This window comes from Paroedura picta, chromosome 12, assembly GCF_049243985.1.
Source record: "Paroedura picta isolate Pp20150507F chromosome 12, Ppicta_v3.0, whole genome shotgun sequence".
NCBI lineage: Eukaryota > Metazoa > Chordata > Lepidosauria > Squamata > Gekkonidae > Paroedura > Paroedura picta.
The window spans coordinates 19,984,129-19,999,078 of record NC_135380.1 but is presented as its reverse complement, the minus strand read 5'-3'; the positions used below and the strand labels follow the sequence as shown (position 1 = coordinate 19,999,078).

General features: G+C 47.3%; 1 protein-coding gene and 1 long non-coding RNA gene across 4 annotated transcripts in view; one reads left to right on the top strand and one right to left on the bottom strand.

Moving 5' to 3' along the window:
- Nucleotides 1-3,311: 3,311 nt before the first annotated feature.
- On the bottom strand, nt 3,312-9,379 carry LOC143821877 (uncharacterized). 2 transcript variants are annotated; one of them, XR_013225947.1, is made up of 3 exons: nt 8,977-9,379; nt 7,407-7,582; nt 3,312-3,466 (listed from the first exon to the last, which is right to left on the bottom strand). It is a non-coding gene; the product is annotated as an uncharacterized LOC143821877 (long non-coding RNA). The 2 variants fall into 2 exon arrangements; XR_013225946.1 differs by lacking the exon at nt 8,977-9,379 and adding an exon at nt 8,551-8,845.
- Nucleotides 9,380-10,044: 665 nt separating this feature from the next.
- The window catches only part of SLC25A37 (solute carrier family 25 member 37), a 35,889-nt gene continuing 30,983 nt past the window's right edge, over nt 10,045-14,950 (top strand). The window contains exons 1-2 of one of the 2 annotated variants that reach the window (XM_077306355.1): nt 10,170-10,305; nt 12,545-12,682. Coding sequence is in view for 1 of the 2 variants with exons in the window: in XM_077306352.1 (XP_077162467.1) it covers nt 10,072-10,305 (234 nt within the window). In the remaining variant the exon portion in view is untranslated. Of the gene's footprint in view, nt 10,306-12,544; nt 12,683-14,950 lie in introns of both variants that reach the window. The other variant, XM_077306352.1, reaches the window with a different exon arrangement.

Below are 14,950 nucleotides of genomic sequence, written 5' to 3'. Positions count from 1 at the left end.
TATATCTGCTCATTTTGGGAGAGCCGCAAGGGCAATTCATCTCAGCACCTTAGTGGCCTCTTTGTACCTTCCACTTAGGGTTGCCACCTCTCCCTTGGGAAGTTCCTGGATATTTGAGAGTGGAGCCTGGAGAGAATTGGGTTTGAAGAGGGAAGGGACTCTCACCAGGGTATAATGCCATAAAGTTAACCTTCCAAAGCAGCTATTCTCCCCAGGGGATCTGATCTCCCTCGTCTGGAAATCAGTAATCCTACAGGAGCTCCAGGTCCCACTTGTAGGCTGGTCGCCCTACTTCTACCGCACGGCTGAGTCCTTGCCATTGGTTTTCACAGCTGCAATAGCTTCACCTGTGTTACCCAAGGCCTTCAAACCAGAAAGACCAGTTACTGCTGGTCAAGGAAGAAATACAGAAGACGGAATAATGACTCTGCTCTATACAGCCTCACCCTGTTGGAGGAAAGGCCCGTGCTAAAAAGGGGATAAATTATAGTGGACTTTTTTTTTGCTCCTTTTAGAGCCAGGATCAAAACCTACAGGAAGGAAATAAAGTTGGCACCCAGATGTAAAATGACCTGGAAGTACATCAATGATGCAGCCCTTCAAAACGGCCGCTGTGCCTGAATTGTTTTGTTTAGAAGCCTTTTTGTGGTCTTGACACATTTTTAAAACCAGTCAGAGGGAAAGTCAGAAGGCGGCTCACCCTAACATCAGAAAGGCCTCTTTTTAAATTTGTCAGCTGATTCTTGCACAGATTAGGAGCACAGTGCCATAAATATGTCCTTTGGGATTACAGTCCAGAAGAAACGTAAACTTCTAGGTGTTTTGGTTGCCAGCTGTCCCCAGAAACTGATCTGGCCTGCTCTTGGTACTTTTTGGGATTGCTTGTTATGCAGAAATCAGTAGATTCTGGATCCAGAAGTTTAATTCCAGGACTGACTTCTGTAACATACTCTATGCGGGCCTTCACTTGCCCTTGACCCAGAAATAGCAGCTGCTACGGTCCTAACTGGAGCACCTTGGAGGGCCCATATCCAGCCTGTGCTGAGGCAATTGCATTGGTTGCCAGTTGCTGCCCAGATCAAGTTCAAGGCCTTGGTTTTAACCTTCAAGGCCCTTTGCAGTCTGGGACCCACATATCTGAGGGGCCGCCTATTACCTTATGTCCTTTGCAGGGTGTTGCGTTCTTCGGGTACTAACTGGTTCCTAGCCCAAGGGAGGTTCACCTGGCCTTGCCCAGGGCCAGGGCCTTTTTGGTCGTGGCCCTGACCTGGTGTAATGAACTCCCGGAGGAGTTAAGGCCTTGCATGAACTTTTTAGGTAAGGTGACCAGATTGTCCCACTTTTGGAGAGACATCTGGGGGTACCTGTCCAATTGTATTTATGTTGAAATTAATATATATATATATATATATATTACAATACTATTTTTGCATTCTATATGTTCTATGCAACTTTTTGTTGCTCTATATAGACCAAATTTTTAATCAAGAACCCGCCCGATCAATGGTGTCCCGCTTTACCAATGTTAAAATCTGGTCACCTTATTTTTAGGGCCTTCAAGATGGAGCTCTTCTGCCAGGTCTTTGGTTGAGGCCAGAGCAAGGAAGATCTAGGGGCCATGCCATATTTAGCTTCATCTACACAGCAGCCACCCAGACCCCCGAGGTGCTGGGTGGGAGGGTGAGGTGGGAGGTTGGGGTTTTTAGCTTGCCGCCAGTTATTGTGATTTTTTAGAATCATAGAGTTGGAAGGGACCTCCAGGGTCATCTAGTCCAACCCACTGCAGAATGCAGCAAGTTCAAAACTATTGTTTTATTTTTTTTGTGGGGTTCTTATGACTGTAACCTGCTGCGAGACCATTTCTGATAGTGGTGGGTGGGAAACAAATCCAAATAAATGAATTATAAATAATAATATAAGGTGACCAGATTGTCCCACTTTTGGCCAATTGTACTTATGTTGAAATTAATATATATATATTACAATACTATTTTTGCATTCTATGTATTCCATGAAGATTTTTGTTGCTCCATATAGACCAAATTTTAATCAAGAACCCCCCAGTCAATGGTGTCCCACCTTACCAATGTTAAAATCTGGTCACCTTATAATAATAGGATGTCATTTACTAGGTGATATAATTTATCCTTCTGCCGTGGAAAGCTTTAACTGTCCATTTCCATGTATCAGACCTCTAGTAAAGAGACAATTTATTTCCCTCTAGTTCTGTTGGCGGCTCTGTAGCTTTGTTCCTTACTATTACCTGCCTTTTATTTTGTCTGTATCTGTTCTGTTGTGCTATACAATTCTCCTGGAAATTTCATCTTACTTTGAAAATTATAGCTGAAGCTGCTGTAGGATGGAATTTCACTGTTTATTTTTAAAAATAAGAACCACACAATTCTTTTTCTCACTGTTGTAGTAAATACAAATGCATTGGGTTGCCAACCTCCAGGCAGGGTTTGGAAATTTCCTGAAATTCCAAATGATGGCTTTGAAGCATGAAGTGTGGACTGCTGAACTTGGCTGGCCACTGGTTGCTGGACTAGATGGCCGATTGGTCTGATCCAGCAAGACTCTTCTTAAATTCTTATGACTGTAGGGAATTGCATATTTTGCAGAAGTTCCAACGTTCCTCAGGCTTCACCATCAAATCTCCAGGAATTTCCCAACCCAGAGCTGGCAACCCTATTTGGGGAGGAGGGGCTTCCTTTCCATCAGCAGTAGAAATTAGCACTTTTTACTTGGCATTAGAAATGTAGAAAATTAGCATGTTGCAGGGAAGGGTTGTGGCTTGTTAGGTTTCAGTGTCAGGGATTTGGATGCATTCAGTCATATGAACCCAACATAAGCCCGCTTGATCTCAACCAGGGCCAGAGCTTTCTCCATTCTGGCCCCCACCTGGTGGAACGAGCTCCCAGAGGAGATCAGGGCCCTGACAGAACCTAAACAGTTCCACAGGGCCTGCAAAAGGGAGCTCCTCCGCCAGGCATTTGGTTGAGGTTGACCAAACCACTGCTTCCAGTTGGCCCTCAAGCTCCCCACTCTACGACCAACATTAATCGGTTGCCCACAGGGTCCAGTAAGAGTTGAGCTGAGGCTCTTACAATTTCTATTTTATGGTATCATTGTTATTATCATGTTAATTATTGTTATAATACTACTGCTGTTACTGTTACCTGTTACCATGTGCTAATTGTATCCTCCCTGTTTTCTGTAAACCGCCCCGAGCCCTCGGGGAGGGCGGTATATAAATATAATAAATAAATAAATAATAAATAAATAAGCACAGACACACATTTATCGCCACAATGAAAACCAGGACACAGCTACCACTGAAGTTAATATGAGTATGTCACGTGATGCGGCTTCTCGCTGAAATACAAAATATTGTGGTATCGTCCAATTGCTTCCCATATAGCTGCTGGGGGGAGCTTTACATTGCCTTTACATTGTAAATTCTCTTCTATTGTACAGTGTTAAGGAATGGGTAATTTGAGGATTTGCTCGAAATCAAGCGACCTTTGTTCGACAACGCTTAGCAACTGCTAGGCAAGGTATTATGGCTGCTGCTCATACTGAAGTTTTTTACAAAATCATTTGCTGTTAATTTTTATCTGTGAGCCGTACATTACAACCACCGTTGGGTGAAGGCGAGGAAATGAAAATGGCGGCCCACAACTTGGGAGTGTGCATTTTATGAAGGCCAAAAATTCCACTGGAGTGTGCAGATAAAGAAGCCTGGCTGCTTAGACAAGTGGCCTCCCAGGGCGTGTTGGATGGGCCACACCTTCCTTATCCTGATTAGGCGCTGAAAGAGTGGGCGGCGTGGATACACACCTAGTCCTGACCACAGAACATTAGTGCAGATAAATGCCGTTTGGCATTCCTAATCAGCGGAGAAGTAACAAACATGTGTTTTAGGATGTTCCATCCTCCTGGGTGAGGCAATTAACAGGGTGGGAGAACTGAAGTCTCTGAACCATGAAGCCATGCTGAGTGCTGCTTTGTGCACATCATTTGTGCTATCCCAGTCTCTGCTCAAAGCAACCCGTAAAGCTGTTTTAGAGGTTTGTTCCTACTTGCAGCTGACTGGTTGCTTTGGGTGAGACTTTCTTCTGACCTGACAGGAGAGGCAGAAGTCCACTCCCCTGTTGGATTATTTTATGGACTTCATTATATCTAATTATTTTGACCTATAAGCAGGCTGGCTTGCCTAGGTCCTCTGTACTCAACCCTCTCCAGATTTTTAATAAGTCTCTTGGGATAGAATAACTGACTTCCATAACTGATGACCACTATGGGCTTTTAATACTTAAAGAAAATTTTTACTTGGCAATAGGATGGCATCATTGGCGGAATCTATGCTAGCGTTCTCTGACAATGCAGTTCTGGGACAACTTAAAAGCACAGGGAAAAAATACTTTGCTTTGATTATACAAAATCCTAACCCAACCTGCGTTTAATGCATGAACTGACAATCGCCTTAAAAACAAGTGTGTGGGGCCAAGATGGCTCCTGGGCATGCATGCACTGTGGCTATACGGGCTTCATCATTTCCTTCTACCCCATGTGTTTTTGCTGGACATATCATCTCATCAGAACCTTAGGTGCCTAAAACATTTTCTTCACTTGTGTCCCCACCTCTAGGGGGACACTATTGTAATTTCCCCAATCTCTATTGTCTTTACCATAGGGATTGGGGAAAATTCCTAGAACATATTTTCCCCATAGAGCAGGAAACTGAGAGCAGGGGTGGGAGATTACCTGTTGCCACAAGGCAAATGGTACACCTCATCCTCCCATTGATCTATTTAAGGGAATGAAGAATTGCATAAAACAGATCTGGCATCATAATTAATGTATTTAGGAAATAGATTGAAAAGATATTTGTCACTGTGCCTCCCTTTTGAATAACTGCCCCCTAAAGGGGTGTTGTGAAATTCTGTGCATATGTATTAAAATGTGCTAATATCGTGCATGAAAAATGCCTGATAAATAAGGCCACAAGTATGATAGGTAATAGCATTTATCGAGTTGACATCTTTTCTTTTGCTGATGGGACAGGATTCTGAATCTCACAGAGCTGATCTACAAGTGCTTTCCATTTTTGAAGAAGACTCTATATCAGGGGTGGCCAAACGGACGCACTGCAGGCCAGGACAACCACCATCTTTGGACGGGGGCAGGCAGAGGAGCAAGAAATCCCCTCATAATTGAGAAAGCAAGTGGAGGCAGGTGAGCTCTGGACACAGATGCAGGCCCATCCCCTCCATGTGCTCCCATACACACAGGGGGCAGTAACCAGGAAGCAGCAGCTGGTCTTGCTCAGAAGGGGTAAGAACAGCCCATAGTGTGATTTGGCCCTGCATGGGGGATATTTGACAAATAGGAAAAAAAGCAATCTGGTTTCATCAGTGATTGCCAGGCAGATCCCTTGGGCTGTCTGTTTCCTACTGGTGGAACATCCGTCTCTGCACACTCACAGGGCAAATTGCTTCCTGTTTTAAGATGCTGTCAGGACCACAAATTTGTTAGGTGGAAAGATTTTGCAAACCTTTTAAAATTTCCTATTGATTATGCTGCTACTCCCCAGGACTCCCAATGGTCTCTCTAGGTTTGAGATCAGCACCACGCCTAATTAGGTTCTGTGGGCTGTGGTATTGAGTAATCTCAGAACATCTGGTAGGTCCTGCTTTCAGACTTTCATATTCTACTTTTCATTTTCAGCCAAGGAATCTCTGACAATGGTAGTAGGCTCTGTAGCATACATTGTGTGGCATTTCTTTATGTGTGTATACATATCCCCATGCTGCAGTTATTAGTATTGCTATGCCTCGGCGTTTTTTAATCTTTGTTTTCCGCTGCTGTGTTTTGTGTCTCTACGTGGTGTTTCATTTGTCAGTGCAAACAAATCCATGTGGTCAGGCACGTACTGTAGTAATTTGTGCACTTAGCAATCAAGTTTGTATTGTCAAATGGTATAATCCTGTTGTTATACAGCACTACAGTCTTCTCTGTGGCTTCCTGCTCATTGTTGATGGGTGTGCTGCCCCATAATTTACATGATGGAGTATGATCTCGCTCTGAACCACTTCCACATTCCACAGATGGTTGGCATGGGGGCAGGGGGAAGAACACTCCAGTCCACAGTGAATGAGAGTGACAGAACATGTACAGTACTATGCAATGTAAAGATCTGGTTTTTGTACCACACATTTTGTGGCTTTTGTACCACACATTTTGTGGCTTCCCTTCCTCTCCCAACAACAGGCACTCTGAGATAGGTGAGGCTGAGAGAGCTCGGATGGGACTACTCTGAGAATAACTCTAACAGGATTGTGACTAGCCTAAGGTAACTCAGCTGGCTGCAAGTGGAGGAGCGGGGAATCAAACCTTGCTCTCCATATTTGAAACTGCCATTCTTAACCACTACACCAAACTGGCTTTTTGAGGGACACCATGTATATTTCCGATTAATTGATGCTATGGTTTCCAAATGTGGGTCTTAGGCCTCACTTCCCTTGTGGCAACAGGCGGCTATGTTGTGCCTTGCCAGTTCTAGGGTTATCAACTTTAAGGTTGTGAAGGCTGGCTGTGAACTACAGATGTAAAGGTCAGGAGACAAAGGATTCTTGGCCCCTTGAAGTCTGTGCCCTTAGATGAACTGGCCAAGTAGACCCAGTTCTCAGTGCCTTTGGCTTATTGAATTGGATTTTGTAGGCCACTTTGAGTCCTCACTGGGGGGGGGAAAGCAGGGTAGAAAATATTTAAATAAACATTTTAAAATAACTTTAAAATGACACAAAACATTGAGTGTGCCAACTTTTGGTATTGCATAGTTTTGAGGGTTCCTTGGACTCTTCAATGAAGAATATTTCAAGAAGACAGCTGGCCACCCATCACCCTATGGTTGTACCTTTAGCTGATCTACCTTACCCTTTGGTGACAGTGCAATTCTGCAAAGAATTACTCCAGTCTAAATCCACTCAAATCAATAGGATTAGATTGGATTAACTCTGCAAAGGTCTGCATTGTAAAAGGCCTAACAAAGAGTGTAGTCACACGCATGTTAAGAGTGTCAGACTAGGATAGGGGAAACCCAGCATCAATTTCCTATTACATAATGGAGATTACATGTTGCCTTCCTCAATTACCTGGTATCAGTCTAACCTACCTCACAGGGCTGTTGTGAAGATAAAATGTGGGCAGGGAGAACCACATGCATGGGCCTGAGCTTCGTGCAGGAAGGATGAGATGAAAAATATGTTGGATATTGATGACGAACTGTAACTTCTGTTGACATGGACCCCATCTGAATAAGTAGTATTTAGTTAAAAACTAATTCATGGTCTGAGAAAAGCACTATACAAGCAGGCAAAAGGAGGCCCCATTTCAAAGGATACCGAAACTCCCATTGGCTGGCAGCCACATAACTTGTGCATTACAGGCTTTATATATGTCCTTAGGAATTCTGCAAGTCATGCTGAATTTCTTCTGTGAAGCACAGGAAGGGGTAGAACAGGAGATGAAAGCTTCTAGTTTCTTAGGTAATTCTCTGCTTGTTTATTGGCAAAGCTGTCTGTAAAGAACCCAAGACAAGTATGGAAAATACCTTCAAGCAGTTTCTCCAGTGTTTGCAGAACTCAAATGTATATTCTGCTCATTCTTTACAACTTATTTATTTACGCTATCTACAGTCTGCCTTTCTCATTGAGAGGCTAGGCAGATTACACATTGATTTACAATAGCCATGTAATAAGCAGTACAATAGGATGAGGGCTGCAGAAATTTTAAAACTTTTTAATAAGTATATATTTTTATTCTTTTTCTATTCTGTTATTTTCTGTTTTTTTCTTACATATAAAAATAAAAATATATACTTATAAAAAAAAGAAATTTGAAAACTAGCAAAACCCTAAAACAAAGCTGAATCAAAGCTGGAAAAAATTAATATGACATTGACAAAGCTGCCAAGTCCAGGCAACTGGTGGGGAATGGGGGGGGGGGGACTTATGAGGAGAAAAAGTCCAGGCCACGTTGCTGGCATAAGTAATGTTGTCATACAAGCAACTTCTAGGTGATGTCCTGGTATGGTAAAACTGGCTTCTACCATAGAGTTGTTGCTCAAATACCAGAGTGCCACCAGGAAGTTGCTGGCATGATGACATCACTTTCTATATAACTGTGGAAATGTGGCCTAGGCCTTCCTCCTCCACTTAATACATTCCGCAGCTGGCCAGTTGATTGGTGGCTGGGGGCAGGCAGTGGGGACAATGGCCTCCGTGGGTGGGTCTGGCAACCTTGTATGTTGAATACAGAAATTACTAGTAATCAGTGTTGCCAACTTTGGGTTTGAAATACCTGGAGATTTGAAGGTAGACCCTGGGAGAGTGCAGTTTAGGGCAAAAAGCTTCTAGGGGGCAGAGGGAAATTGCGGGAGGAACCTCCCCATGAGGAGGGCTGCAAATGCGAGATTTACCATCCCGTGTTTGCCAGCAGGAAGCCACTCAAGTTTCCCCCTCCATGTAGAAATGCCCCAGAAATTACCTAGAGGTTGGCAACCCTCTTCATCCATCTTGCCTGGGTTTATATTATCAAGGCGGAAAGAGAGTAGCAGGTATCTCTCACTGCTGCCTATGACGCTTCTTGGAATTTTTTTTTTTTTGTATGCAACCCACATCACCCTTTCTGTGTTCCATTGAATGACTGTTACAATGAGCAAATAAAGGCATTTCCCCATCATACCCAGGGTTTCCAGCTCTGGGCTGGAGATTTTGGGAGTGGAGCCTGAGGGAGCTCAGCAGGGTATAACACCATACAATACACCTTCCAAGGCCACCTATTTCTCCACTGAGCTGATCTGACACTCTGGAGATCCGTTGTACTCCAGGCACCACCTGTAACTTGATAACCCTCATCCTACCTGCACTTTACCCTATCAAAAGGCCTGCTCGCTGACTTGTGATATCTTACTTGAAGGTGAGCTTCTAACGAATCTTATTGAAATGCTCCTGGGCATACCTTCGAGGTAAATATGGTGGAGGAGGCCAAGACCCACCGAGTCCCAGCATCCTGGAGCCAGACTCCTAGCAACCAGCGGGCTCCTCTGACGTCACAAACTGGCTTTTGCTGTCGGGCTATATCTAGGCCCGTCTCTTATTAATTTAGTGGCTTCTTATCCCACCTTTCCTCTATGGGGCTTCTCCCTGCGACCACTCTTTCAGGTGACGCGTTAGCCCATTACCCCAGCGGCGACCTTCCGCCTTTTAGCGGGCAGCCCCTTTCAGGCTGCAAAGCGCCAAGGCTCCGCATCCTGCGCATGCAAAAGAAGCCACCAGGCCTAAGCCGGGTTTCACTGCCTCGCGGCGCGGATCCGCTCTGCCCGCGTTTGCAATCCGTCTCTGCACGTGCTGCCCCGCGTTCTCCCGGGCAGGGGTAGTCAACCTGTGGCCCTCCAGATGTCCATGGACTACAATTCCCATGAGCCCCTGCCAGCATTCGCTGGCAGGGGCTCATGGGAATTGTAGTCCATGGACATCTGGAGGGCCACAGGTTGACTACCCCTGCTCCGGGGGCCGCAGCAAGAAAGGTCCTGCTTTAACTCGGCCCCTCTTCTTCTTCGTCGCTGATTGCCTGTCGCGATCTTCCAAAGGGGCACCCAAGCCCCGGCGACTCCGTCCCCCTTCCCTCCCCCCAGGGCCCTCGCTCGGCTCGGCTCGGCTGGGGGAGGCGGGGCTCTGACAGGCCCAGCGCCCGCCCTCGTGGGCGAGATCCCAACGCTTCGCTCGCTCCTTTTTTCCCCCCTTTGGGATTTGCTGGCCGCTCCGCAAATCAGCAGAGCCTCCCCGCGCCATTGCAGCGAGCCGCCGCCAGCAGGTCGGGGCGCGGAGCGGCGCTTGCCAATCCCGGGCCAGCCGCGGCGCTGTTGCCGCCTCCGATTGGCCAGCGGCTCCCCGACGGGGCGGGCCGGGAGGGGGGGAGGCCGGAGGTGGGCGGGCGTGACTTTAAGAAGTGAACTTTCTCCCCCCGCCCCTCCCTCAGCTGCCGCCGCTGCCCTTGTTTGCGCCGATGGAGCTGAGCTGCGGCGTCGGGGGAAGGACGAGCCAGACGGCGGCCGCGGCCACGGCGCTCCCCCCGCCCGCCCCGCCGCCGGGGCCCGGAGTCCTGATGGACGGCGACAATCCCGGAGAGGGCGATTACGAGAGCCTGCCCACCGGAGCCTCCCTCGGCACGCACATGACGGCCGGGGCGGTGGCCGGCATCCTGGAGCACACGGTCATGTACCCCGTGGACTCCGTCAAGGTGAGCGGCGGCAGCGGCGGCAAGGGGGGCGGGATGCAGGACGGCTGTCCCTCTGCTGCAGCAGCAGCAGCAGCTCCGGAGGCTCCGTTTGCCTGCCTGCCTGCCTGCGTGCCTGGGCTCTCCGAGTGGCGTCGGGGGTTCCTCCATTCTGATTCCGTGCTTTGCAAGAAGGCTGTGGGCCACCTGAGTGCAGCGGAGGGCATTCCTCGCCTTCAGCAGGCCGGGCGAGGAGGAGACGGGGACTGTGCACGCTTCTCTCTGACAGGCTCCCCTCCCAGTTGCCAACACCTCTCCCACCCCCCCACCCCCCACGGGCCGGTCGTCGGGCTAAGCCCCTTGCTGCCTTCCGCCGTGCATTCCTCCGTCCGAGCGAGGATCTGGGGCCGGTCGTCGGGCATTGCCGAGGCGAGAATTGCCGAGTCAGAGGGCGCGCGGCGGCTTTGCAGACGTCTGCTGCTTTCGCTGCTTCCACGCTTGCAAAAGCGGGAGTTGCTCTTCTGGAACGAGTTGGGCGGGCTCTTTGGCCCTTCCCTTGGACGGACCCACGAGGAGGGTGGCTGCCTTCTTGCCGCTAGTTCACTGGCTTTGCTGTTGTGTTATTAGCACATTTTGGGGATTCATTACCTTAAAAAAAAAAAAAAAACTCGCCTCACCAGAGATCATGTTTTGCCCAAGAGAACGCAAAGGATCTGGGCAGTGGTTGGACCTAAACTTAGACTCCTCTACCCAAATGATGTGTTCTCACAAGCAAGGCAGTAAGAAGGATGTTTGCCTTCCCCCAGCTGTGTGGGGTGGTGGGGGTTCTGCTTGAAGCTCCTAGCATGCTGTCATTGCTAAACATAGAAATATTTTAAGTAATAATCATCAGTCTGGAATGAAACTCTTCACTCCCCTCTTGTATTTTTGTTCTCTTCTTACTGGAAGTTGTGTGTGTGGGTCATCCAGTATTAATTTCTTCCACCTTTCAGTTGGAGTTCCTTAATCCTGTGGCCCTCTTCCCAGGGGCATTGCAAGGTAGACTGCCTGGTCTAGTCAATGCCTTATTTATGTCTAAGACACTCTGTTCTCCACTGGGGAGCACCCCTGTGAGACAGGTTGGAGGGGGACCACACATGTGACTGTTGCATGTCATCCAGTAACTTCCATCGCAGAGTAGGGATTTGAACTGGGGTCTCCCAGATCCCAGACTGCCGTTTGTCACTGAGGTCATGGGCCCCAGTGATGCTTAGAGCAGCAGGGAAACCTGCTTCCTTCCTCCCATTGCTTGACTGCTATTACAGCCAGGTAGCAATGTGAACCTGGGCCTTTGGCAACACCACCCATGTGACAGTGTGGGTTTGGTCTTGTCCCTTTAATTAACAAAAGATAATCAATGTGCAGCCAGGTTGTGCTGAGGAACAATGATCTACTTGCCTGCTACTGAGGCTGCGCGTAGGAACTTGAGAAAGGAGATGCCTGCAGACAGTTGGTGTGTGTGTGGCCGTCCCAGATGTTGGTTTTGCTGTCTCTGCTCTGGACCTTCTCATACGAATGTAAGGACCTTTACATAGGATTTCTCAACCTTGCAGTGGCTGCTTCCATCAGGCCTCCACCATATAAATTAAATAAATAACTACTGGGCTGGTGTTTTCTGCAGCAGTCTTAGCATAACAATTCTGTGCTTGCAAACTTTATATATACTGCCACCTTTCTTCCCAGTGGGGACCCCAAACATCTCCCTTCCAATTTACCCGCTCAACAACAATCCTGTGAGGTAAGTCAGGCTGAATCTGTTATTGGCCCAAGGCCACCCAACAGGTTTCCATGGCAGAGTGGAGATTTGAACCTGGGCCTCCCAGATCTTAGTTCAACACTTGTATCCGCTACATGATACAAACCTGAGCTGAAACTCACAGGTGAGTGCCATCCACATGGCTGAGGGAAGCACTGGTGTGCATGCAGCTGTAGCATCCACATCCAGGAAATACAAAACATTATTTTTTTGTTATCAGATTCTTCATGGTTTCTTTTATTCTTTTTTTTATCCTGCCATTTAAGCCCCCAAAGCCCCCTAGCAGTTCTTAGGAAGGGACTCTCAGTTGGAGCAGGGATTCTGGACTCTGATGGTGGGAAGGGGATGGCATGGAGCAGGTGGCGTAACTAATACTCAGCCTTGGAACTTGAGAGTTAAGGGGCTTCCTGGTGGCATCCTGGCTCCCACTTCCTTTGTCGCTCAGAAAGAGCCTGTTTGTGTCCTCAGGTGTCAAGTTAATAACCGAGGGGGATTATGCAACCCCAGACTGAACCTGTTGGATCTCTTTGCGAGACAGATTGGACAATTGAAGCTCTCTTTTACGGAAAGGAAGCCTGGTGAAGGTGCCAAACTGAGCAATTCTTGGTACGTTTGTCTGCAGCATGTCTTCATTAGTCGAGTGGCAGGGTGAGTGGGGTGTTGGTGAACCTCAAAAAGATAGTATGGGGGTGATTAGTAGAGTAAACAGAATGAGGACTCTGCACTTTCTTTTTGGCATGGCACGAGGCCGCCATTAAGACCCAAACACAGTTGTCTAAAACACTTTCTGTCGGGAATTGTGTTGGTGTCAGAAGAAGGTAGATATTAAGAGAGGTGAGTAATGTGGATTTTGGGACTGTCATTAAGTGACTCGCCTAGTCTAAGCTTGTGATGGCAGTGGAGATAAAGACCCATAACATTTCCCACATCCTTTGCCCTTTGAAATGCAGGCTCCACAGGCTGTGGCGTGGCTTCCTAGCCTGCCTGCCACAGTTTGAGGTTCACATTGACCCATTCCCTCTCCCAAGTTGCATTCATGCTGAAATGTGATGAAATAGTCTCTGCCATGGGAATGAGGGTTTCTTATTGCCCAACATAACAGAAGAGGCTTTCTGTTGAGACTTAAATCTCCTGTGCAGCCCACCATTTGTAGGGCTTATCGTTATTCCATCATTGGTTACTTTCTGCTATTCATAACCATTCCACTAAATTGGTTCTCTTGGAGGTATTAGGGAATGCCTCTCCCCTTTTCTACCACAGGACATATGTATTTCTTTTCCAGTGACCGTAAAGCATTGTCAGTGCTCTTATTTTTAAAAAGGTGCTTAATAAGAAGGTTGTGCTGATTCCCCCCTATCTCTCCCCCCCCCTTCAGATCTCTCCAAGCTGTTCTGGGTGCCTTCTGTTTCCATGGCAGGGGTGGTGCATGAGGCTCAGGCATTAGGTAGGCCCTGGAAAAGCGCTCTGGTAGCTAGCACTGATAAGTCTAGTCTCAAAAAAAGCCCTTGGCCTGAGGAAGTATTTCTTCTGCTTTGCTCCCTTTCCTGCTCTTCTTTCAGTAATATTAGCTTCATGAGCATGACAGGCTGGAGGGGGCGGAACCCCCTGCAGCCATGTTGGGCTGCACCGATGGAATAAGCGGCACGCTGGCTTCAAAAAGTCTTCTGGCGTGCTTTTCCAGCGTCCCTGCTTTGCTTGCTGGAGTTAAGTGCCCTTAGAGTTGTTTTACAAGTTTAACTAGCATTTTCCTTCTGGTGAAAATAATCCTTCTGTAATATTGGGAAGGGAGTCAGTGGTGTGGGTGAAGTTTGTTTGGGTTTTTTTTTTTTTTAATCTCCAAATTTGGGAATTAAACTTTTATGTAGTTTGGTGACTGTTCAAACAATGAGTACTTGGTTCTAGCAGACTGGAATGTACCACTTGGACCCATGGGGGTTTCATTCAGACTGAGGTCTGGAACAGTGTGGTCCTCTCTGAGAAAGATAGCAAAGAGTTGTTCAAAGTTTCCTGAAAGAGGTATTATCCCTTCACTGATGATCTTCCCCAGTAATGTGCAGCTCTCGAGGCATGTTGTAAGATGCACGCTCAGTTTGCACAGGGTGATAGGAAAGTCACTGGGTATGGTTGCCAACTCTGGGTGGCAGAAAGTCCTGGAGATTTGAAGGTTGAACCTTAGTGGGGTATAATAGCATAGAGTCAGCCCTCTAAAACAGCCATTTGCTCCAGGGGAATTGATATTTGTGGTCTGGAGTTGTCATTTCAGATCTCCAGCCCTAACCTGGAGGTTGGCGATCTTTTAGCAGGGGCAGCACCATTCTTCGGCTGAGCGTGTAGATCTCAGAACAGTTTGGAATCCGCTGGAACACACAAAGGTTCTGTGACGCTTTGGAATTCCTTGGCAGGCCTGCTGGATGGCGAAAGAGTGGAAAGGTTAAAAACTGGTTTTGGGAGGGGTTTTTTCCCCCACTGAAAATCTTGCAAGAATGGTGAGAAAGGGAAAGCAGTGTGTTCTGTTATCCTTCCCTACACTGCAAACGGGAATGAAATAACTCTTAGAAAGGTAAGAAGAAAAAGTCCTGCATTGCATCACGGGCTTGTGTGGGCAGTGATATAAGCAGCACTTTTCCCAGCAAAATGTGGCAAGGAATGTGATTCATCCACAGTGGCAGCTATGCAATAAAAAGGTGTCTTGTGTAATCGGTGTAACCGGAGATGGATTAGTGGTGTGGTATTAAGAATATTGTTTTGGACCCTGCAACATGAGAATTATGAGAGCTTGGTAGGTTTGTGGCACTAAAAGAATGAGCTGTGATTGGGAGGAGCCTGGTTCGAATGCTGCCTCTGCCACAGACTCATCATGTGGCCTTAGCAAGC